The sequence below is a fragment of the Coregonus lavaretus genome (assembly GCF_964263955.1).
Source record: "Coregonus lavaretus genome assembly, chromosome: 14".
In the NCBI taxonomy this organism is placed as follows: Eukaryota; Metazoa; Chordata; class Actinopteri; order Salmoniformes; family Salmonidae; genus Coregonus; species Coregonus lavaretus.
Window position 1 is genome coordinate 18,005,413 of NC_140001.1, and position 23,509 is coordinate 18,028,921.

Consider the following 23,509-nt stretch of genomic DNA (forward strand, 5'->3'; position numbering starts at 1 on the left):
ACAGCGGGACTCCATAAATACACTTTTGAGGACAGATAAAACATTTGAGGGAACCACAACATCTTCTAGGCCAGTTGTTGCATTCAAATTAACATGCAAATTAAGTTACGTTACTATAAGAATAGACAAAACTGTCCTCAAGTAGCCTGTAACTGAGTGGACTGGAGAGTCCTTGGGCAGATGGTTTGAACGAGACCTCCTGTGTCACTCTATTAAGTCACTTTACACTGTTTTATCAATCTCGTTGAATAAGAGCAGTTGTTAGTTAACCAAAACGGAGAGCTCTATGCATTGCTCGCTGCTCAAATTGTGTGTACCACTTAGCCTAATCTGTTTTTTAAAAGCAGCCAGCTGTGCCTTATGTGTTACATAAGGGCCAATTTCACTGACAGCTTAAAGCTTCCCCCCTCAACTAAATTGCACTAAGTTAGACTACATCAAGATAATTCAGAATTGTTGGTTTCATGAACATCGATTAGGACTAAGTGTACTCTCAAGTCCCGGAATTTGACTAGTCCAGATTTGACAGTTAAAAAAATGTTTTTTTGTCGATCTGACTCCAGGACTGTGTGATCCAAGATTATTTATGGAATTGGTGTAAGTTATAACTTTGAAATCATGTTAAAACAATGTGATTTACTAAGTGAGAAGTTGACATTGTCATACATCAAATGTTGAGCGACACACCATTTGAAGTGGATAGCTATAGGCTAAATAGGCCTTATTCAGTGGGTGCTCGTCTGTCCTGGCCAGCAACATGGTGCAGACAGAATGTCATTTGGGAGTCCTCTGCCAACATAAAACCACAGCTCATAAAGTCTACTGCAGTGAAAATGACCTAAATAAACACAACCCCCAAAATAAACCTCCCTGGGTTCAAATAACCTTCCCCAAATAGAGGACATGAATGGGAAGGAGATGAGCAGACAGACCACTTCTCTAAAAGTTGGAAATGAGGCTACCTGAGCAGTGCCATCCTGGGTTTTAGATTTCGAGATCCTACACCGTTTGCTACCCTGGATCTGAGTACCTCTCTGACGATTTGTAAAATGCAAACACATTCTAATTGTTCTGATTGGTCCCAGAAACCGATGAGTTGGGCTAGAGCCAGCACACATGTGGGTAAAGCGACATTTTGAAAATTTGTTATTGGCTTTGACACTTTGATTGGGTAGAGATTATCCAATCGTTAATTACTTTGTTTTGTACAATAGCCTACCCCTCATTTTGACGTCACAACAAATAACTTCAGTGATGGCAGTCTGACTGAAGTATGTAGCAATCGACAGAGCAGTGGAAGAATTCCGTTTGAGTCGTCAGGCAATAGACAGTGTGCTAAATGTCTATCATTGTATCCCACAGCTTTTTCCACAGCTGTGCTGATTTACCTGTATCTCTGCCACGTGGGACACGAGCTAGCTGAAGGGTCAGAGGTGACTGCATGAGGAGGCAGAGTTAAGGGACCCTGGTCCTGACCTAGTCCACAACCAGTCACACTCCTAGACCAGAGGTCTGTGGTCCTCTCCTGTAGAGATGGTGAGTTCTCTCTGTCTGTGTGTGTCAGAGGAGGCTGGTGGGAAGAGCTATAGGAGGACAACTCATTGTAATGGCTGGAATGGAATCAATGGAATGGTACCAAATACATGGAAACAATGTGTTTGACTCTTCCATTGAATCCATTCCAGCTATTACAATGCGTCTGTCCTCCTATAGCTCCTCCCACCAGCCTCCTCTGGTGTGTGTGCCTGTCTGAGTGTGTGGATGTCTGAGTTTGCTATCTTTGTCTGTGGCTATATTGTATGTTTGGGTTTGACGATCTGTGTGTATGTTTCTGTATGTCAGGTCTTGCATAAAGACAGGTTGTTTGAGAGGAGAGAGAGAGACGGAGAGGTGATGTGAAATGTATATGTTGTGGTTGTTGATGTGCATGCCTCTCTCTGATATAGAGTTGTGATTGCCCTACAGTGTTAATTTCACTTTAGTCAACATTAACGAGACGAGAATTCTATGTGAGACTAATGGACATTCAAGTAGACATGAAACTCCTTTTCATCTGTTTTGTCCTATCATAAGCATGCATCCCTGTGCAGAATATATAATGCAATCCTCTCATTGGCTGATAACGTATTTCTGTTGCACAGGCTGATTCTGGCTCTCCCACAAGCACACAGCTCCTGGTCACTTCAGTCACTCGTCTCGGTTTCTTTTGAGCTGATGCACAGCCAGGACACTTCAATTGTAACAAACTAACCTCAATTAGAAACAATAATGTCTTTGAAAATCTTTACTTTCATATAGACCACTTTTGATCTGATCACATCATAAGCTCTATTTTGTCATGTGCGCTGTTATTCATCTGTGTTGGCAATAGCGACTTGCGGTTGCCTTTTCTGATTGGAAAAACAATTGCTTTTTGCTGAAATATTAGGGAGAATAGTAATACTTCTGGCATTGTAGGAAGGCTCATTTTCCCCTTTTCAAGGAAATCAATGTTATTTACCCCCATCTGACAGTTATGATTGGGAGAAAATCTGAGCTAAATGGTTTAACTTGTAGGCTTTATATCCTATAGGCTATGGTTGGTAATGGCTGGCATTGGTTACCATGTTGCCAGTTAAGGTATACGAGGCGATAATAGGCTGAGTGTGCACATGATGCAAGTAAGAGGTAAATATTGATTATTAAATGGAAAGAAATGCACTGACTGTAAATAACTCAAACTAAAAAAGGATGAAATGACTAAAATGTGACTAAGACAAACTAAGACTAAAACAAAATCTAAAATAGCTGCTAAAAGTAGCCCTTTACACTCGTACCCATATACGGGTTGAAAATGGCAGATTTGGGCACTGATAAGCACCTAAATAGTAACGCATTAGCTGTACATGAACATTATATAAATTACGTCAGAGCTCAGGCTCTGCGCTTCACAGCGCTGTATGGGTTTTGACTGACAGCCATTCTGAACTTGAGCACCGCACGCGATGAGAAGTTGCCCCCATCCCTCCCAATAATTGGGCAACTTCTGCAAAAAATATTTGTCTGAGTGAGGAAAATGCTGTAAATTTAGAGGACTCAATGTATTTTGAAAGATGAGACATTTTTTTGCGGTATTCTGTACAGCTTTCCTTCTTTTAACTCTGTCAATTAGGTTAGTATTGTGGAGTAACTACGATGTTGATCCATCCTCAGTTTTCTCCTATCACAGCCATTAAACACTGTTTTAAAGTCACCATTGGCCTCATGGTGAAAAGAATCCCTGAGCAGTTTCCTTCCTCTCCGGCAACTGAGTTAGGAAGGACGCCTGTATCTTTGTAGTGACTGGGTGTTTTGATACACCATCCAAAGTGTAATGAATAACTTCACTATGCTCAAAGAGCTATTCAATGTCTGCTTTTACATTTTTACCCATCTACCAATGGGTGCCCTTTGCGAGGCATTGGAAAACCTCCCTGTTTTTTGTGGTTGAATCTATGTTTGAAATTCACTGCTTGACTGAGGGACCTTACAGATAATTGTATGTCTGGGTACAGACATGATGTAGTCATTCAAAAATAATGTCAAACATTATTATTGCACACAGTGAGTCCATTCAACTTATTATGTGACTTGTTAAGCACATTTTTACTCCAGAAATTATTTAGGCTTGCCATAACAAAGGGTTGAATACTTATTGACTCAAGACATTTCAGCATTTTTTATTAATTTGTAAAGATTTGGAAAAACGTAATTCCATTTTGACATTATGGGGTATTGTGTGTAGGCCATTGATTTAAAAAAAATAGAATTTATTCCATGTTAAATTCGGGCTGTAACACAACAAAATGTGGAAAAAGTCAAGGGGTGTGAATACTTTCTGTAGGCACTGTACAAGCAAGCAAAACACCTGGGAGTCCAAATGTGCACTTCAGATTTCCAAATAAAACTCATGTCATATGCATTACCGGTCAAAGGTTTTAGAACACCTACTCATTCAAGGGTTTTTCTTTATTTTTACTATTTTCTACATTGTAGAATAATAGTGAAGACATCAAAAATATTGAAATGACACATATGGAATCATGTAGTAACCAAAAAAGGGTTAAACAAATCAAAATATATTTGAGATTTGAGATTCTTCAAATAGCCACCCTTTGCCTTGATGACAGCTTTGCACACTCTTGGCATTCTCTCAACCAGCTTCATGAGGTAGTCACCTGGAATGCATTTCAATTAACAGGTGTGCCTTCTTAAAAGTTAATTTGTCGAATTTCTTTCCTTCTTTAATGTGTTTGAGCAAATCAGTTGTGTTGTGACAAGGTATACAGAAGATAGTCCTATTTGGTAAAAGACCAAGTCCATATTACGGCAAGAACAGCTCAAATAAGCAAAGAGAAACGACAGTCCATCATTACTTTAAGACATGAAGGTCAGTCAATCCAGAACATTTCAAGAACTTTGAAAGTTTCTTCAAGTGCAGTCGCAAAACCCATCAAGCGCTATGATGAAACTGGCTCTCATGAGGACAGCCACAGGAATGGAAGACCCAGAGTTACCTCTGCTGCAGAGGATAAGTTCATTAGAGTTACCAGCCTCAGAAATTGCAGCCCAAATAAGTGCTTCACAGAGTTCATGTAACAGACACATTTCAACATCAACTGTTCAGAGGAGACTGTGTGAATCAGGCCTTCATGGGCGAATTGCTGCAAAACAAACCACTACTAAAGGACACAAATAAGAAGAAGAGACTTGCTTGGGCCAAGAAACACGATTAATGGACATTAGACCGGTGGAAATTTGTCCTTTGGTCTGCAGTCCAAATTGGAGATTTATGGTTCCAGCCGCCGTGTCTTTGTGAGACGTGGTGTGGGTGAATAGATGATCTCTGCATGTGTATTCCCCACCGTAAAGCATGCAGGAGGAGGTGTTATGGTCGTGGGGGTGCTTTGCTGGTGGTCACTGTCTGTGATTTATATAGAATTCAAGGCACACTTAAATAGCATGGCTACCACAGCATTCTGCAGCGATACGCCATCCCATCTGGTTTGTGCTTAGTGGGACTATCATTTGTTTTTCAACAGGACAATGACCCAACACACCTCCAAGCTGTGTAAGGGCTATTTTACCAAGAAGGAGAGTGATGGAGTGCTGCATCAGATGACCTGGTCTCCACAATCCCCCGACCTCAACCAAATTGAGATGGTTTGGGATGAGTTGGACCGCATAGTGAAGGAAAAGTGCTCAGCATATGTGGGAACTCCTTCAAGACTGTTGGAAAAGCATTCCAGGTGAAGCTGGTTGAGAGAATGCCAAGAGTGTGCAAAGCTGTCATCAAGGCAAAGGGTGGCTATTTGAAGAATCTCAAATATGAAATATAGTTTGATTTGTTTTAACACTTTTTTGGTTACTACATGATTCCATATGTGTTATTTCATAGTTTTGATGTCTTCACTATTATTCTACAATGTAAAAAACAAAACATGAATGAGTAGGTGTCTCCAAACTTTTGACTGGTACTATACATACATACATACATACATACACTGCTCAAAAAAATTAAGGGAACACTAAAATAACACATCCTAGATCTGAATGAATGAAATAATCTTATTAAATACTTTTTTCTTTACATAGTTGAATGTGCTGACAACAAAATCACACAAATTATCAATGGAAATCAAATTTATCAACCCATGGAGGTCTGGATTTGGAGTCACCCTCAAAATTTAAGTGGAAAACCACACTACAGGCTGATCCAACTTTGATGTAATGTCCTTAAAACAAGTCAAAATGAGGCTCAGTAGTGTGTGTGGCCTCCACGTGCCTGGATGACCTCCCTACAATGCCTGGGCATGCTCCTGATGAGGTGGCGGATGGTCTCCTGAGGGATCTCCTCCCAGACCTGGACTAAAGCATCCGCCATCTCCTGGACAGTCTGTGGTGCAACGTGGCGTTGGTGGATGGAGCGAGACATGATGTCCCAGATGTGCTCAATTGGATTCAGGTCTGGGGAACGGGCGGGCTAGTCGATAGCATCAATGCCTTCCTCTTGCAGGAACTGCTGACACACTCCAGCCACATGAAGTCTTGCATTAGGAGGAACCCAGGGCCAACCGCACCAGCATATGGTCTCACAAGGGGTCTGAGGATCTCATCTCGGTACCTAATGGCAGTCAGGCTACCTCTGGCGAGCACATGGAGGGCTGTGCGGCCCCCCAAAGAAATGCCACCCCACACCATGACTGACCCACCGCCAAACCGGTCATGCTGGAGGATGTTGCAGGCAGCAGAACGTTCTCCACGGCGTCTCCAGACTCTGTCACGTCTGTCACGTGCTCAGTGTGAACCTGCTTTCATCTGTGAAGAGCACAGGGCGCCAGTGGCGAATTTGCCAATCTTGGTGTTCTCTGGCAAATGCCAAACGTCCTGCACGGTGTTGGGCTGTAAGCACAACCCCCACCTGTGGACGTCGGGCCCTCATACCACCCTCATGGAGTCTGTTTCTGACCGTTTGAGCAGACACATGCACATTTGTGGCCTGCTGGAGGTCATTTTGCAGGGCTCTGGCAGTGCTCCTCCTTGCACAAAGGCGGAGGTAGCAGTCCTGCTGCTGGGTTGTTGCCCTCCTACAGCCTCCTCCACGTCTCTGGCCTGTCTCCTGGTAGCGCCTCCATGCTCTGGACACTACGCTGACAGACACAGCAAACCTTCTTGCCACAGCTCGCATTGATGTGCCATCCTGGATGAGCTGCACTACCTGAGCCACTTGTGTGGGTTGTAGACGCCGTCTCATGCTACCACTAGAGTGAAAGTACCGCCAGCATTCAAAAGTGACCAAAACATCAGCCAGGAAGCATAGGAACTGAGAAGTGGTCTGTGGTCACCACCTGCAAAACCAGTCCTTTATTGGGGGTGTCTTGCTAATTGCCTATAACTTCCACCTGTTGTCTATATCATTTGCACAGCAACGTGACATTTATTGTCAATCAGTGTTGCTTCCTAAGTGGAAAGTTTAATTTCACAGAAGTGTGATTGACTTGGAGTTACATTGTGTTGTTTAAGTGTTCCCTTTATTTTTTTGAGCAGTGTATGTGTGTATATATATATATATATATATATATATTACACACACAGTGTATTCAGATCCCTTGACTTTGTCCACATTTTGTTACGTTACAGCCTTATTCTAAAATGGATTAAATAAATAAAAATTAATCAATCTACACACAATACCCCATAATGACAAAGCTAAAACAGTTGTTTTTATTGACCTAAGTATTCAGACCTTTTGCCATGAGACTCGAAATTGAGCTCCGGTGCATCCTGTTTGCATTGATCATCCTTGATGTTTCTACAACTTGGAGTTCACCTGTGGTAAATTCAATTGATTGGACATGATTTGGAAAGGCACACACCTGTCTATACAGTGCCTTGCAAAAGTATTCATCCCCCTTGGTGGTTTTCCTATTTTATTGCATTACAACCTGTAATTTAAATATATTTTTATTTGGAATTCATGTAATGGACATACACAAAATAGTCCAAATGGTGAAGTGAAATGAAAAAAATTGGAGTGGAGTCTGCAACACCACTAAGCAAGTGGCACCACCAAGCAAGCGGCACCATGAAGACAAAGGAGCTCTTCAAACAGGTCAGGGTCAAAGTTGTGGAGAAGTACAAATCAGGGTTGGGTTATAAAAAAATATCTGAAACTTAGAACATCCCACGGAGCACCATTAAATCCATTATTAAAAACAGGAAAGAATATGGCACCACAACAAACCTGCCAAGAGAGGGCCGCCCACCAAAACTAACGGACCAGGCAAGGAGGGCATTAATCAGAGAGGCAACAAAGACACCAAAGATAACCCTGAAGGAGCTGCAAAGCTCCACAGCGGAGATTGGAGTATCTGTCCATAGGACCACTTTAAGCCGTACACTCCACAGAGCTGGGCTTTACGGAACAGTGGCCAGAAACAAGCCGTTGCTTAAAGAAAAAGATAAGCAAACACGTTTGGTGTTCGCCAAAAGGCATTTGGGAGACTCCCCAAACATATGGAAGAAGGTACTCTGGTCAGATGAGACTAAAATTGAGCATTTTGGCCATCAAGGAAAACACTATGTCTGGCGCACACCCAACACCTCATCACCCCGAGAACACCATCCCCACAGTGAAGCATGGTGATGGCAGCATAATGCTGTGCGGATGTTTTTCATCGGCAGGGACTGGGAAACTGGTCAGAATTTAAGGAATCATGGATGGTGCTAAATACAGGGAAATACTTGAGGGAAACCGGTTTCAGTCTTCCAGAGATTTGAGACTGGGACGAAGGTTCACCTGCATCTTCAAAGTGGTAGGCATGTTGTGTATATCAAATGATACAAACCCCCCAAAAATCAATTTTTATTCCAGGTTGTAAGGCAACAAAATAGGAAAAATGCCAAGGGGGGTGAACTTTCGCAAGCCACTGTATAAGGTCCCACAGTTGACCGTGCATGTCAGAGCAAAAACCAAGCCATGAGGTCGAAGGAATTGACCGTAGAGCTCCGAGACAGGATTGTGTCGGCACAAGGTGTTACTGTCAAATATATGCGGTGTAAGATGGCTTGTCTGGCCCAGCAAACGCCTAATTGTAACTGGCCAAGTCATTTGGAGTACAAAGGATCCCATGTTCTGAATGACTTTGTTCTTCCTTCCTCTCAGAGGTCCATCCGATTGTTCGCCAACGACGACCGCCACGTCATGGCAAAGCACGCCAACATCTACCCTTCGCCAGAGGAGCTGGAGGCTGTCCAGAAGCTGGTGTCCACCGTGGAACGTGCCCTCAAGCAGGTGTCAGACTGGATGGACAACCTCAACGCCTCCCTAAGCAAGGCCCCGACCCCCACCACCAGCGACGCCAAGGATGCTGGAGACTTTACCGCCACCCGCAGCACCACAAAGTGAGTAGTCCTCTCCCATGTCACAAAAGCTTGAGACACTCTACATGGTAGGTGAAAATGTGTAGGCTACATAAATGTAATTTCAACATATGACGAGCGTCTGAAAGCAAATGTTTTTTATTTCCACTGTTAATGGCATCCTTTTAAACTAGTGTTATGTGGCTGATTACTGCTCTGCTCTAACCAAACCAGGCCCCAGAGTGCGTCGATCCTGTGTGGGGTTGTGCGTGTGGGTCTTGTGGCAAAGGGCCTCCTGGTTAAAGGAGACATGGACTTGGAGCTGGTCCTGATGTGCAGAGACAAACCCACCAAATTACTGCTGTACACTGTCAGCGCCAACCTGCCTGTGCAACTACAGGTCTGTTTTCACTCAAGCATTTTACATGTAACTGTAACATTTTAAAATTGATGGGATGGCGCATTATCCAATGTGAGTTCCGAATACCACTCCTTTAGGTAGTGCAGTGCAGACCTGAGCCTACCACCACTGCTTTCTGTAATGTAGTGCAGACCTGAGACTACCTCCACCACAGCTTTCTGTAATTTAGTGCAGACCTGACTACCTCCACCACTGCTTTCTGTAATGTAGTGCAGACCTGACTACCTCCACCACTGCTTTCTGTAATGTAGTGCAGACCTGACTACCTCCACCACAGCTTTCTGTAATGTAGTGCAGACCTGACTACCTCCACCACTGCTTTCTGTAATGTAGTGCAGACCTGACTACCTCCACCACTGCTTTCTGTAATGTAGTGCAGACCTGACTACCTCCACCACTGCTTTCTGTAATGTAGTGCAGACCTGACTACCTCCACCACTGCTTTCTGTAATGTAGTGCAGACCTGACTACCTCCACCACTGCTTTCTGTAATGTAATGTAGTGCAGACCTGACTACATCCACCACTGCTTTCTGTAATGTAATGTAGTGCAGACCTGACTACACCCACCACTGCAGTTTCTAGTGCTTTGCAGAGCTGACTACTGTACTGTACACGGTCTCCCCGTGCTCCCCCCTCCACATCAGCCAGTTAAATACACCCCCAACCTGTGCAGGTTAACATCAAGGGACAATTCCATTTGCACCTTTCGGCTTCTCAGCACAGGGGGTGGAGAGAGGTTGTCACAGAAGTGGAGAGATGGTTCATTCTTCAAAGGAACTAGCTACAAGACTAGATAATACACCTGAATCTTTCTCCTTTTGAACATAATCACTACAAAACTGGAAAGACAAAATAAGATGCCATGCAAAGAAAATCGAATTGGAAGTTTTAGTATGATGCCTATAAAGTTGAAACATTAGTAATATAATAGTGTGTGTGATGTAAATGTGTTGAACCTGCCACAGCTGGCTTATGATCTGCCTCAACCCTGGTTGGTTGCCCTTTCAGACGCTGACAGAGGACAAGTATGAGGTGCGGTCGAGCGTGTCGGAGTCAGCCATCCGGGTGGTCAACACCAACGACCCCAAATTCACCCTGAAGATCACCCTGTCCTCTCTGGCCATGGGAGAAGAACACACTGCCACAGACCAAGGTATTTACCCCTTCGGTCTGTCTTCACCATGAGAGACGAACACACTGCCACAGACCAAGGTATTTACCCCTTCGGTCTGTCCTCACCATGAGAGACGAACACACTGCCACAGACCAAGGTATTTACCCCTTTGGTCTGTCCTCACCATGAGAGACGAACACACTGCCACAGACCAAGGTATTTACCCCTTCGGTCTGTCCTCACCATGAGAGACGAACACACTGCCACAGACCAAGGTATTTACCCCTTTGTCTGTCCTCTTTGGCCATGAGAGACGAACACACTGCCACAGACCAAGGTATTTACCCCTCTGTCTGTCCTCGCCATGAGATGTTTTTTCTGTCTTATTTAACCTTTGAAGGAATTAATGATTTGAATGTATGATTTTATCCAATAATTATAACAAACATAACTGTTTCTGCTGGAGACAACATAATATGCTTTTAAAATCTATTAAGGATGTACACAGTAAAACATTAACCCTTATTTCCATTGTGGTCCTCTCCTTAAATTAGCAAGGCAGAGTTGAGAGAGAGAGAGGAGGATGAGGAGAGGTGGGGGAGCAAAGGAAAGAGGAGGAAGAGGCGAAGTAGGGAGACTGCAGGAATGAGGGTAGTACAAAGCAAAGGGGAAAGATGAGTGGAACGGGGTGTGGAGAAAGGAGACAAGGGAGGGTGATGGGGGGGGTTGGAGTGGTCAGGAGAAAGGGGAGGGACGTGAATCTGTTAAGTGTCTCTGTGGTAAGAGCTGAAAGCGTAGCTCTGTTGGGATACAGCAAGTGTAAAAAGAGCTGTCTCTGCTCGGGTTTCTCCTACAGCATTCTGTCTCATCATTCTTGTCTAACAGAGAGTCTGGGTGCTTATTCTATCCTTCCCCAACATCCAGTTAGTGGGAAACTGGAGACTGAGAGGAGTGCTTATGCTGTGATTTTTTAAAAATGAATGAAAGGTGAGTCAGGCGTGAAGAGCAGCCATTATGTAACACCTATTGTAGTGTGTCGACCCCACTGGGGGAGACTGAAAGGAAGGTTGTCAGCATTCTGTACAAAAGGTCGTTGCAGCATAAATAGTGCATTGAGTGTTAAGTCTAAAATACTGGAGCAGATAAATTCTAGGAGAGAAAGATTTGTCCTAAGCCTCCCAATACTCCACACAGCACAAGCAAATAAGTAACCAATACAATATGCCAGCACAAGTTATCCGGCAACCTCTAGTTTTGGGGAACAACCCAAGCAGAACATTGACTGACTATACTGTAGTTTGTTCTATCCATAGAATTTGAATTAGGATTATATTTCTAAGGTTCCGTCTGGCCTCACAACTAGTTGTGGTACTTACCATAGCATCCTCAACCCTGAGGAAGGCACATTGCCCCGAAACAGTTCTCTCCATTTAATTTTTGGGAGTATATCTGCAAATGTCTATATTTTACCACAGCACTCCAGCCCAGCTTCTGTGGATTAACAAACCTGGGAGCCCCGTGCTGGGAGCCAGCCTAGCTACGAGGCCCAGCGCAGGACGCCTGGGTACAAGGGGCTCCCCTTATAAAACCACTCTCTGTCTAGCCCTAGACATCGCTCCTCTCCCCCCTTCTGTTCACTGTACTTCTCTTCTCTGGGTTACTGTATACCATGAAATTCTGGTCCATGTCCATTTCAGAGCCGACAAAAGACAGACACAAACTGGTATCCAACTGCCTTCTTGACTCCCGATATTCACCATATTTTGTAATTTGTTGAAGACTGGTGGTCTATGCACATTGATATTCGAGGCCTCTCTCTAACTTTGCAGTTGATCTGCTCAGAATGACATCCCATAACTTCATGTTGTAAAGTCAGTGGTATTAATTTTCTTTGGTTTTTGGTCACGAATCAAAATCTAAGCTGATGATGCCCGGGAGCACTCATTGGGGTTGTCTTATTGGAATGTGGTACTTATGATTGATGGCTTCTTCATGACCTGCCGCTGGTGGAGAGAAAGTTCTACATAGGAAGGGCTCATGAGGTTCCATTCGCCTGGTTTCTTGGACAATCTCATATTGCCGCAGCAAATATCACAAAAAATCCCTGAGAAATCCTGAAAGGATTGAGATATAGTGTATATTCAGTGCCTCTATTGTCCTATTTATGTCCTTGCAGTCCCTGGGCCAAGATCCTTAGCAGATCCTGTACTTTATCCCCTGGCTCAGACCATGAAGGCCATCAGTATACTATTAGGATGTGGGACACGGAATGACCCTATGTTGTGATACTGGTTGACCCTGGCCTGTGTCTCTCATTGGCTCGTCTGTTAGTCCTCCACCTCTTCCAACCTGTTCAGCTTTCACAATGGACTCTACAGCAACGATCTGCAAAACCACACACAGAGTGCTCTTACAAACCCTTCCGTAAATACAGTATACTGCTGCACATGGCTACTAGCCATACATTTGAAATGGCCAGTGTGGCCACTAAATTAAAAAGCTAATGATCTTAGAACAAGAATTCGCCATTGAAGAAATCAGAAAAGCAATTTGATTTCCAACTCGCTCTATTTTCCCCAGTTCAATAAACCAAGCAAGGAATTAACATTTAAAACCTAAAAATAAGTGGATCTTACCGTCCAATTTCATTAGTCGGCATTTATATAAATATTTGCGAGAATCTGTCCCAACGGTTGGAGTCAATTATCCATCAAAAAATACAATTGCTCATTCTAAAATAAGAGGTACGAGCTAATGTAATTAATGCCAAAAAGGCATTTGATTGTGTGGAGTGGGGCGATCTTTTTGTACCTTTTTGAAATAGCCAGTATTGGTTGTGGTTCTAGCTGCAGGCCTATATACAGTAGATGTTGTAATTGAATGTGAATTCCATTGCCAATTTGCCACATAACTTATTTGGGGGAGATGGGGGAGATGGAGAGGTTATCTCTCTTACTAAGCTCGGAGTTCTTTAGTGTGGTCTGCAGTCCGTTTGTTCGGCCCAGAGCAATCACCTCCTAGCTAGCTGCTCCCGAGAAACTGAGCCTTCACTTTCTTTCTAGGGTGGCGTCCTCACTCTGATGTTTATGTTCTATCGTTCTGCCGTTGCGTTTTATTTTCTCCCACGGCTCAGTTCCAGCCATGGCACGGCGGGGTTGATCCCACAGGAAGCCTGTGTGGAAACTCTTTAGTAAACATAAACATCTGATCGACCTGCAAGACAGAAAATACTAGCATGGCGTCCTACTACAATACATGACAAACTAATTGAATTATGACTCAATTCCATTTTACAATTTCAATTCCAAGGCTTTCCAACTACTTCTCTAAACATCCTTGAGATCCTCGAGACAATAGTTACAGAACTAATCTCCAGACATTATCCCCTTACATTCTTCCCATCTAAAAAATCTGTCATGTGTCCTGAGATGTGGCCATGCTCTCATTTTCGTTGTCCTGCACTGAACTGACAACACACTAATCTGGTGGTGAAGCCATCTCAGTGCCACTGAACTGCATCCAGACTGAGTGTCCATCCGGCAGGGCCACAGCAGAAGCATGCATGTGCTCACATTTACTCCTGTAACAGTTCTTTCAGCTTCTGTGCAGGAGGGGAAAAATCACAGAAACTTTCAAACTCTAGAATTTCCCCTCAACTCATTCTATCAGATCAGTGGGATGCTAATTATAGCCGGCCACCCTACTTGCCTGTAGGGTATCTGTCCTAAATGGCACCCTATTCCCTAAACTTGCCTGTGTGTCTGTGGATACATCCTAAATGGCAGCCTATTCCCTAAAGTGCTCTACTTTTTACCAGCGCCTGCATAGGTAATAGGGTACCATTTCAGATGCAGCCTGTGTCTGTGTGGCAGTCTTTCTGAAGGTCCACTAGGCCAACACAATACGTGTCCTCATCCCGTCCCTCTCTCCAGAGAAAGGCGTGGAGGAGTTTGATGAGGTGCTGGACGGGCGACGGTGCCAGGCCGCCCTGGCAACACTCAGACACACCAAATGGTTCCAGGTGGGACATCTGTTCTGATTTTATGGTTTGATATTCAATTCATATCTCATTCATATTGAACAGTTTGCTCCTTAGGGGGATATTTGGGGAACATTAAATGGCTTAGGGGAGAGTGGGCTAAGTTTTGAAATGTTTTACATTCAGCATCACTCCGTCAAGGGAAATCTAGCATTCTTTCTCAAAAATATATCTACATATATTTCAGGATGTTTTGTATCCCTGGAAAAATCAGAATGAATGTAAACATTACAGATTAAAACATGCTTGTTCAAAAAAGTGGTATCTTGGCACCACTTACCCCCGAGTATGGGGTAAGTTAAACCGCCTACACATTTCTGTCCTGAATGAAATATTAACACTACCTTTTTACAACCATGTCTATCTTTATTTCCCAAACACAATTCAACACAATCACAATTGCATTTTTGTCGATTTTAATAATTTTAAGCATATTTTAACACAGCCTTAACGCCTAACAAACACGTTGTACTTTCTTAACACTTTTAACATAGGCCCTGTTGTTACCTCATATCACAGCGATAATGCCTTGCATTACGCCTGGGAAGATAACATGTGCCATTGGTTCAACTTACCCCATGGCTATTGGCTCAACTTAATGCAATGCAAACGTTTATACTATATTAGCCCACACAGCTACAAGAATGCACTTTCATATTGTAGCTTATAGATGATGTATAGAACAATCTTAAAATGATCTACACTAAAAATAATATAAATGCAACATGAGTTACAGTTCATATGGAAATCAGTCAATTGAAATAAATTAATCAGGCCCTAATCTATGGATTTCACTTGACTGGGAATACAGATATGCATCTGTTGGTCACAGATACCTTAAAAATAAGGTAGGGGCGTGGATCAGAAAACCAGTCAGTATCTGGTGTGACCATTTGCCTCAAGCAGCGCGACACATCTTTTTCGCATAGAGTTGATCAGGCTGTTGATTGTGGCCTGTGGAATGTTGTCTCACTCCTCTTCAATGGCTGTGCGAAGTTGCTGGATATTGTTGGGAACTGGAAAATGCTGTCGTACACGTTGATCCAGAGCATCCCAAACATGCTCAATGTGTAACATGTCTGGTGAGTATGCAGGCCATGGAAGAACTGGGACATTTTAATGTTCCAGGAATTGTTTACAGATCTTTGGGACATGGGGCCGTGCATTATCATGCTGAAACATGAGGTGATGGCAGTGGATGAATGGCATGACAATGGGCCTCAGGATCCCGTAATGATATCTCTATGCATTCAAATTGCCATCGATAAAATACAATTGTGTTTGTTGTCCGTAACTTATGTCTGTCCATACCATAACCCCACCGCCACTCTCTTCACAACGTTGACATCAGCAAACCGCTCGCCCACACGACGCCATATACTCTGTCTGCCATCTGCACGGTACAGTTGAAGCCGGGATTCATCAGTGAAGAGCACACTTCTACAGCATGCCAGTTGACATCGAAGGTGAGCTGAAGTCTGTTACGACGCCGAACTGCAGTCCGGTCAAGACCCTGGTGAGGACAACGAGCACGCAGATGGTAGTGGGTTCGATCCCCGGGACCACCCATACGTAAAAATGTATGCACACATAACTGTAAGTTGCTTTGGATAAAAGCGTCTGCTAAATGGCATATAAAAATGAGCTTCCCTGAGACGGTTTCTGACAGTTTGTGCAGACATTCTTCAGTTGTGCAAACCCACAGTTTCATCTTTTGTCTGGTGGCTGGTCTCAGACAATCCCGCAGGTGAAGAAGCCAGATGTGGAGGTCCTGGGCTGGCGTGGTTACACGTTGTCTGCGGTTGTCAGGCCGGTTGGACGTACTGCCAAATTCTCTAAAAAGATGTTGAAATGAACATTCAGTTCTCTGCCAACATCTCTGGTGGACATTCTTAGTCAGCATGCCAACTGCATGCACCCTCAAAACTTGAGGAATCTGTGGCATGGTGTTGTGATGATGATGATGATTATTATTGTCCCCAGCACAAGGTGCACCTGTGTAATGATCATGCTGTTTAATCAGCTTCTTGATATGCCACACCTGTTCGGTGGATGGATTATCTTGGCAAAGGAGAAATGCTCACTTACAGTGATGTAAACAAATTTGGGCAAAACATTTTAGCGAAATAACCTTTTTGTGCGTATGGAACATTTCTGGGATCTTTTATTTCAGCTCATGAAAAATGGGACCAACACTTTACATGTTGCGTTTATATTTTTGTTGAGTAACCGCTAACACAAATTCATTTGACTTGGTGAAAATAATTTTTGGGGACCTAACTTACTTACTACTTTTTCCATGTGTTTTCTTCCTTCACACTCCATGAAATGATGACCTCTTCCTAAATATTTGGTCAAATGACTAATTTTGTTTTATGGTTTCCTAGAAACAAGTTTGGCTCAACTTACCCATTTGGCTCAACTTACCCCACTCTCCCCTAATATCCTTTGTATGACTGAAGGATTGAGGAATCCTTTTGGTAGACTGTACATGTTGTTTTTAGCATCACTGGACTTTAAACGTATTTAGAGTATGTTCACATTGTCTTGTCGCTCCCCCATGTAGGCCAGAGTGACAGATCTGAAGTCATGTGTCATCGTCATGCGTATTCTCAGAGACATGTGCAACAGACAAACTGTGTGGGAGCCTCTCAAAGGATGGGTAAGTGGTCCAGGGAGAGGAGGAAGAGGTGTGTGAGAGTACATAATGTATATTTTGTGCTGTACATGTTGATGTCATCGAGAACAGATAGAGAAAGAGAACATATATTTCTCTCTCTTTCTCCCCCCCCATACAGCTGATCTGTTGTCTCTCTCCCTCCTATAGAGCTGATCTGTTGTCTCTCTCCCTCTCTCCCCCTACAGCCCATAGAGCTGATCTGTTCTCTTTCTCTCTCTATCTATTCTCTCTCTCTCGACAGCCCATAGAGCTGATCTGTGAGAAGGCCATAGCCACCTGTAACCGGCCCCTGGGGCCCGGAGAGGCCCTGCGCAGGGTCATGGAGTGCATCGCCTCAGGGATCCTCCTCCCAGGTTAGTCACAGGGACTAGGAGGTTTTATATCCAGATCTCCCCTGGGAAAGTGGTCTGCATTTAATTGGGACTTTCTGGTTAAATAAAGGTTAAATAAAAATATGACTCATCCATTCACTAGCCCAGTAAGCCCAGACAATGTAAGAAGCTTTTTGAATGTTGATTTTTGACTGCTGTTCCAGATGGGCCGGGAGTTCACGACCCCTGTGAGATGGAGCCAACAGACACCTTGTCAGTGATCACTGGCCAACAGGCTGAGGCTATCACTCACAACGCACAGGTGAGACACCTTAACAATACATCTAGACATTTACACACCTACAATACTGTAAAGTCAGACTTGTATATATCAGGAAATAAATTACACTGCTCTCCTCGTTGTTACCTTCCCCCCAACATTGATTGGATGATGTTGGTACGGCCACTCCAGAGGCCCAGTCCAGGTCTGTCGTTAGATCAGTGCTACTGCAGCACTTCAGACTCTACCTCTACAGCCCCTTGGAGCTGAGGAGAGGAGACTGACGATGAGCCCACTAATGAGCGTGGGAAAGCACTCCCTGCACACCAGCAGTGCTTAGTGCTGCTTACTACATGAAACACTTCTAGACTGCCCCTGGCCCTGAGCAGATTGCAATGTGATGGTATAGGGATGGTAGAGGAAGGTGAGGATCTCTCCATTTCTCGCTCCAGACAGGATGAAATCTGTTCGTCCTTGCACTGTACAGTAAGTCGACGTTGTTGTGAGTGTGAATCTGCTCCCAATGTAAAAACTTTTTCCAATCCAATAAAATGACTTAACCCCCTAAAGTCGATTTCCCCATAACATCTGACGGTTTAAGCTAAATATATCTGCATTGGATGCGTCTCAATCCACTGCATCTGCCTATGTCGCACTTCCGCATCTGTGGTGACGGAGCTAGAGCGCTGTTTGTCAGACATCCCAAAAATCGGTCTTCTCACAAAGACGTCTGTAGCGTCCGAACGGTTTGGGCAACAAAAAAAAACAGGTATGACCCATCTGTGTAAAGGTGAGACGCCCACAGGCCTCACAAGACTCATCTGAAGTTCCCCCGGTACCAGTTCAAAGAAATGTATGGAAGTACTGTGTATATATGGAGACTGTTTAGTGACAAAAATAAGGGGTTAAATACATGTTAAAAAAAAAAAAACTCAGATGTAGGATAGAGAGTTCAGAACAAACTTCCTTTAGTTATTTTGGGTGGGGGACTATCTGTTCCATGTAGTGAAGCTGTTTTTGTAGGGGCTAATAGCAGTAAGGCCAAATACAAATTTTAATCACATTTTTGATAATTTTCCATTTAATTCAAAAGTTAATTACATCCTAGTAGGTATTTCTAGTGTCACTCTTTCCTAGAGGGGTTGTGGGTGTTTTTGACTCTAGTTTTGTGCCCTCATTCTGTGTGGTGTTTTAATACTGTGTTTATTCTGTGTGTTTCAGCATGCGCTACGTCTCCTGGCCTTCGGACAGCTTTATAAGGTTCTGAATATGAATCCTCTCCCTCCAACCAAACCCTCACACAGACTCTCAGGGTTAGACAAAAAAGGTGTGTGTATCCACATGTGAGTGTGTGTAAATACAGAGATCTCAGGTGGTATCTGCTCTCCTGAAGGTGAATCCATACTTTGTGTTCCACAGGAACCTGTCAGAAAAGGCAGCATGAAGATGGACACACTTACGACAGACAAGTCTTCAAGAAGATGAAACACAACCTGATGAGAGGTCAGATTCACTGTTGCTCTGGCTCAACTGATCTGAATCCTTTTCCTCTCTATTCAGCCTGGAGAACAACTTGAAGTAATGTAGAAGCATAGTATTTCTGAAGATCAGCCTATGCCCATTGACCATACAAGAACTCTGGTACATTCCAGAATGTCATTACTCAAAAACAGCATTTTGAGTGGGGTATTCATCCCATACCACCTCTCACCCACCCCTCATGACTAGTAAGGATGTAATTAAATACCCCCTCACTGTGACACCAATCCCACAGGGCTTTAATTTCCCACAGTTCAAAGCAGGTGACTGAGAGATGGGAGTTGAAATGGACTGGGGATTAATCCCCCCCTCCAGGCAGTCTCACACAATTATCTCTCTACCTCTCACAGGACACCCTACCTCTCACAGGACACCCTACCTCTCACAGGACACCCTACCTCTCACAGGAAACCCTACCTCTCACAGGACACCCTACCTATAGTGCATTCGGAAAGTATTCAGACCCTTTGTTTTGTTACGTTATAGCCTTATTCTAAAATTGATTCAAATATTGTTTTCCTCATCAATCTACACACAATACCCAATAATGACAAAGTGAAAACCGTTTAAAAAAAAATGTTTTGCACATTTATTATAAACATTTAAACAGAAATACCTTATTTACAGACTCGAAATTGAGCTCAGGTGCATCCTGTTTCCATTGATCATCCTTGAGATGTTTCTACAACTTGATTGGAGTCCACCTGTGGTAAATTCAATTGATTGGACATGATTTGGAAAGGCACACACCTGTCTATATAAGGTCCCATGGTTGACAGTGCATGTTAGAGCAAAAACCAAGCCATGAGGTCGAAGGAGTTGTCCGTAGAGCTCTGAGACAGGATTGTGTCGAGGCACAGATCTGGGGAAGGGTACTAAAAAATTTATGCATATTGAAGGTCCCCAAGAACACAGTGGCCTCCTTCATTCTTAAATGGAAGAAGTTTGGAACCACCAAGACCCTTCCTAGAGCTTGTTGCCCAGCCAAACTGAGCAATCGGGGGAGAAGAGCCTTGGTCAGGGAGGTGACCGAAGGGCACTCTGACAGAGCTCCAGAGTTCCTCTGTGAAGATGGGAGAACCTTCCAGAAGGACAACCATCTCTGCAGCACTCCTCCAATCAGGCCTTTATGGTAGTGTGGCCAGACGGAAGCCACTCCTCAGTAAAAGGCACATGACAGTCCGCTTGGAGTTTGCCAAAAGACATCTAAATACTCTCAGACCATGAGAAACAAGATTCTGGTCTGATGAAACCAAGATTGAACTCTTTGGCCTGAATGCCAAGCGTCACATCTGGAGGAAACCTGGCACCATCCCTACGGTGAAACATGGTGGTGGCAGCATCATGCTGTGGGGATGTTTTTCAGCGGCAGGGACTGGGAGACTAGTCAGGATCGAGGGAAAGATGAACGGCGCAAAGTACAGAGAGATCCTTGATGAAAATCTGCTCCAGAGCACTCAGGACCTCAAACTGTTGCCAAGGTTTACCTTCCAACAGGACAACGACCCTAAGCACACAGCCAAGACAACGCAAGAGTGGCTTCGTGACAAGTCTCTGAATGTCCTTGAGTGGCCCAGCCAGAGCCCGGACATGATACCAGAGCTAACATCTCTGGAGAGACCTGAAAATAGCTGTGCAGTGACGCTCCCCATCCAACCTGACCGAGCTTGAGAGGATCTGCAGAGAAGAATGGGAGAAACTCCCCAAATACAGGTGTTTCAAGCTTGTAGCGTCATACCCAAGAAGACTCTGCTGTAATCACTGCCAAAGGTGCTTCAACAAAGTATTGAGTAAAGGGTCTGAATACTTATTTTGTAAGATTTTCCATGAACCTGTTTTTGCGTTGTCATTATGGGGTATTGTGTGTAGAAAAAAAATTCATCAATTTTAGAATAAGGCTGTAACGTAACAAAATGTGGAAAAAGTCAAGGGGTCTGAATACTTTCCGAATGCTCAATACATTACAGGACACCCTACCTACATTACAGGACGCTCTCCATGTATTACCACCACCTCCCACTCTGACACACCTGTTCCCTCCCTCAATATTACTCCGCGTCTGCCTGGGTATTTAGATTAGAACACACCTTGAACACCTGCCGTGCTGATCTAGTACAGAATTAGACCTAGAAAGTACTGTACAGAATGAAGCTACTCAGTTGTTCAGAATCACAATGTACCACATACTTTTGATTGATGTTATTGAAAGCCTGTGTGGTCTCCTTGTTTCCTCCTCCTAGTTCTGGACAGTGAGATGACGGACCCCAACCACCCCATGAATGCCCTGATGAGACTGAACCAGGTCCACCCGGGGCTGCAGTACAAGCTGTTGTCCCAGTCCGGCCAGGTCCACTCTCCAGTCTTTACCATGTCTGTGGACATCCAGGGCACTGTCCACGAGGCCTCTGGCGCTTCCAAGAAGACTGCCAAACTAAAAGTAGCACTTAAGGTAACAAACCTATTTCTTTAAATGTCATGGGATAAACAAATGGAATCACAGGAGGTTGGTGGCACCTTAATTGGGGAGAATGGGCTTGTGGTAATGGCTGGAGCGGAATCAGTGGTATGGAATAAGATGCCATTCCATTTGCTCCGTTCCGGACATTATTATGAGCCCATTCTCCCAATTAAGGTGCCAACAACCTCCTGTGATTCCATTTGTTTATCCCTCAGCAGCCTCCTGTGAATGGAATACATGTTACGAGAGGATGAAGACTAACAGTTAGGACAGGCAGAGGACAGAGAAGTGGATTTTGAACAAAGATGTAGAATCATCTGTACATGCACTGTGACACGGACAGTATTACATTGACTCATGGCAGATATGACAAAACTGTTGTGTGCGCTCTACCATGATAGCAAGTGCTGCTCCTCTAGATCTTACAGTGCATATTATTTGACCACCCCTTTATGGTCCTCTTGCTGATGTTCTCCAGGTCCTACAGGCTCTTGGTTACCCAGCTGGCTTCGATGTGGACCTGGACTCCCTGAGTGCTGACGAGAGGTCTGACGGCGAGGGACGCAACCACATAAGTGAGAGAAACGACAGAATGTCCACCAGCTCCAGAAGCAACTCTGTCAGCTCCTCCACAGACACATGCGAGGTAACCACACAACCGTCACACTAACAACACAAGGTAACCACACAACCGCCACACTAACAACACAAGGTAACCACACAACCGTCACACTAACAACACGAGGTAACCACACAACCGTCACAATAACAACACAAGGTAACCACACAACCGTCACACTAACAACACAAGGTAACCACACAACCGTCACACTAACAACACAAGGTAACCACACAACCGTCACACTAACAACACGAGGTAACCACACAACCGTCACACTAACAACACGAGGTAACCACACAACCGTCACACTAACAACACGAGGTAACCACACAACCGTCACACTAACAACACGAGGTAACCACACAACCGTCATACTAACAACACGAGGTAACCACACAACCGTCACACTAACAACACGAGGTAACCACACAACCGTCACACTAACATGACTACTTGTTCTATATCATAGCAGAATTTGAAAACTCAGTATTCAGGTCCAGATTGTCTGTTGACTTTCATTGTGATTGCTTATATGTTAGATTGGTGTACATCCCTAATGAATGTTTTGTGTGGTTCACCGACTGGACTCATCTCTAACAACAGTGCTCAGTTGAACTATACAGAGGTAGTGATTTCCCCCCTATTATTGTCCCTAGGCCCGCATCCCCGGCCCTCTCCTCACGGCAGGGGGCAAGAACCCAGTGATGGAGCTGAACGAGAAACGCAGAGGCCTGAAGTACCAACTCATATCAGAGACTGGCGGCAGCTATGACAAACGCTTCATCATAGAGGTCTTTATCCACACGCACACACGACAGCCTAGCACTTGCTTGACTTTTTACTTTACATTATTTTCATCTGACAGGAAAAACTAATCTAGAGCCCTGCTATTTCACTGGGCAGTGAAATGGCCCTAATGTAGTTCTGAATGATTGACAGTATGTGGTGTGTACTGTAGGTGGAAGTTGATAAACAGAAGTTCCGAGGCTCTGGGCCCAATAAGAAAGCAGCAAAGGCTAGTGCCGCCCTCGCTGCTTTGAAGAGACTCTTCTCTGATTCAAAAGACCCCCGCAACAAGAAAAGGAGGCCCACCACACCGGTGAGTGGAAAAACATCAGTCAGCACATCCATATAATTCATATTAGCATATTAGTCCTGCAGCA

General features: G+C 44.1%; 1 protein-coding gene across 1 annotated transcript in view; it reads left to right on the forward strand.

The window, feature by feature from the left end:
- The window catches only part of LOC311140926 (spermatid perinuclear RNA-binding protein-like), a gene marked incomplete at both ends in the record, with an annotated part of 29,636 nt that overhangs the window by 3,971 nt on the left and 2,156 nt on the right, over positions 1-23,509 (forward strand). The window contains 13 exons of the mRNA XM_084176196.1: positions 8,684-8,922; positions 9,115-9,280; positions 10,312-10,456; positions 14,350-14,438; positions 17,023-17,118; positions 17,378-17,489; positions 17,672-17,769; positions 18,949-19,054; positions 19,147-19,230; positions 21,507-21,715; positions 22,203-22,370; positions 23,003-23,137; positions 23,305-23,445. Coding sequence (XP_084032322.1) covers positions 8,684-8,922; positions 9,115-9,280; positions 10,312-10,456; positions 14,350-14,438; positions 17,023-17,118; positions 17,378-17,489; positions 17,672-17,769; positions 18,949-19,054; positions 19,147-19,230; positions 21,507-21,715; positions 22,203-22,370; positions 23,003-23,137; positions 23,305-23,445 — 1,788 coding nt within the window. The remainder of the gene's footprint in view (positions 1-8,683; positions 8,923-9,114; positions 9,281-10,311; positions 10,457-14,349; positions 14,439-17,022; positions 17,119-17,377; positions 17,490-17,671; positions 17,770-18,948; positions 19,055-19,146; positions 19,231-21,506; positions 21,716-22,202; positions 22,371-23,002; positions 23,138-23,304; positions 23,446-23,509) is intronic.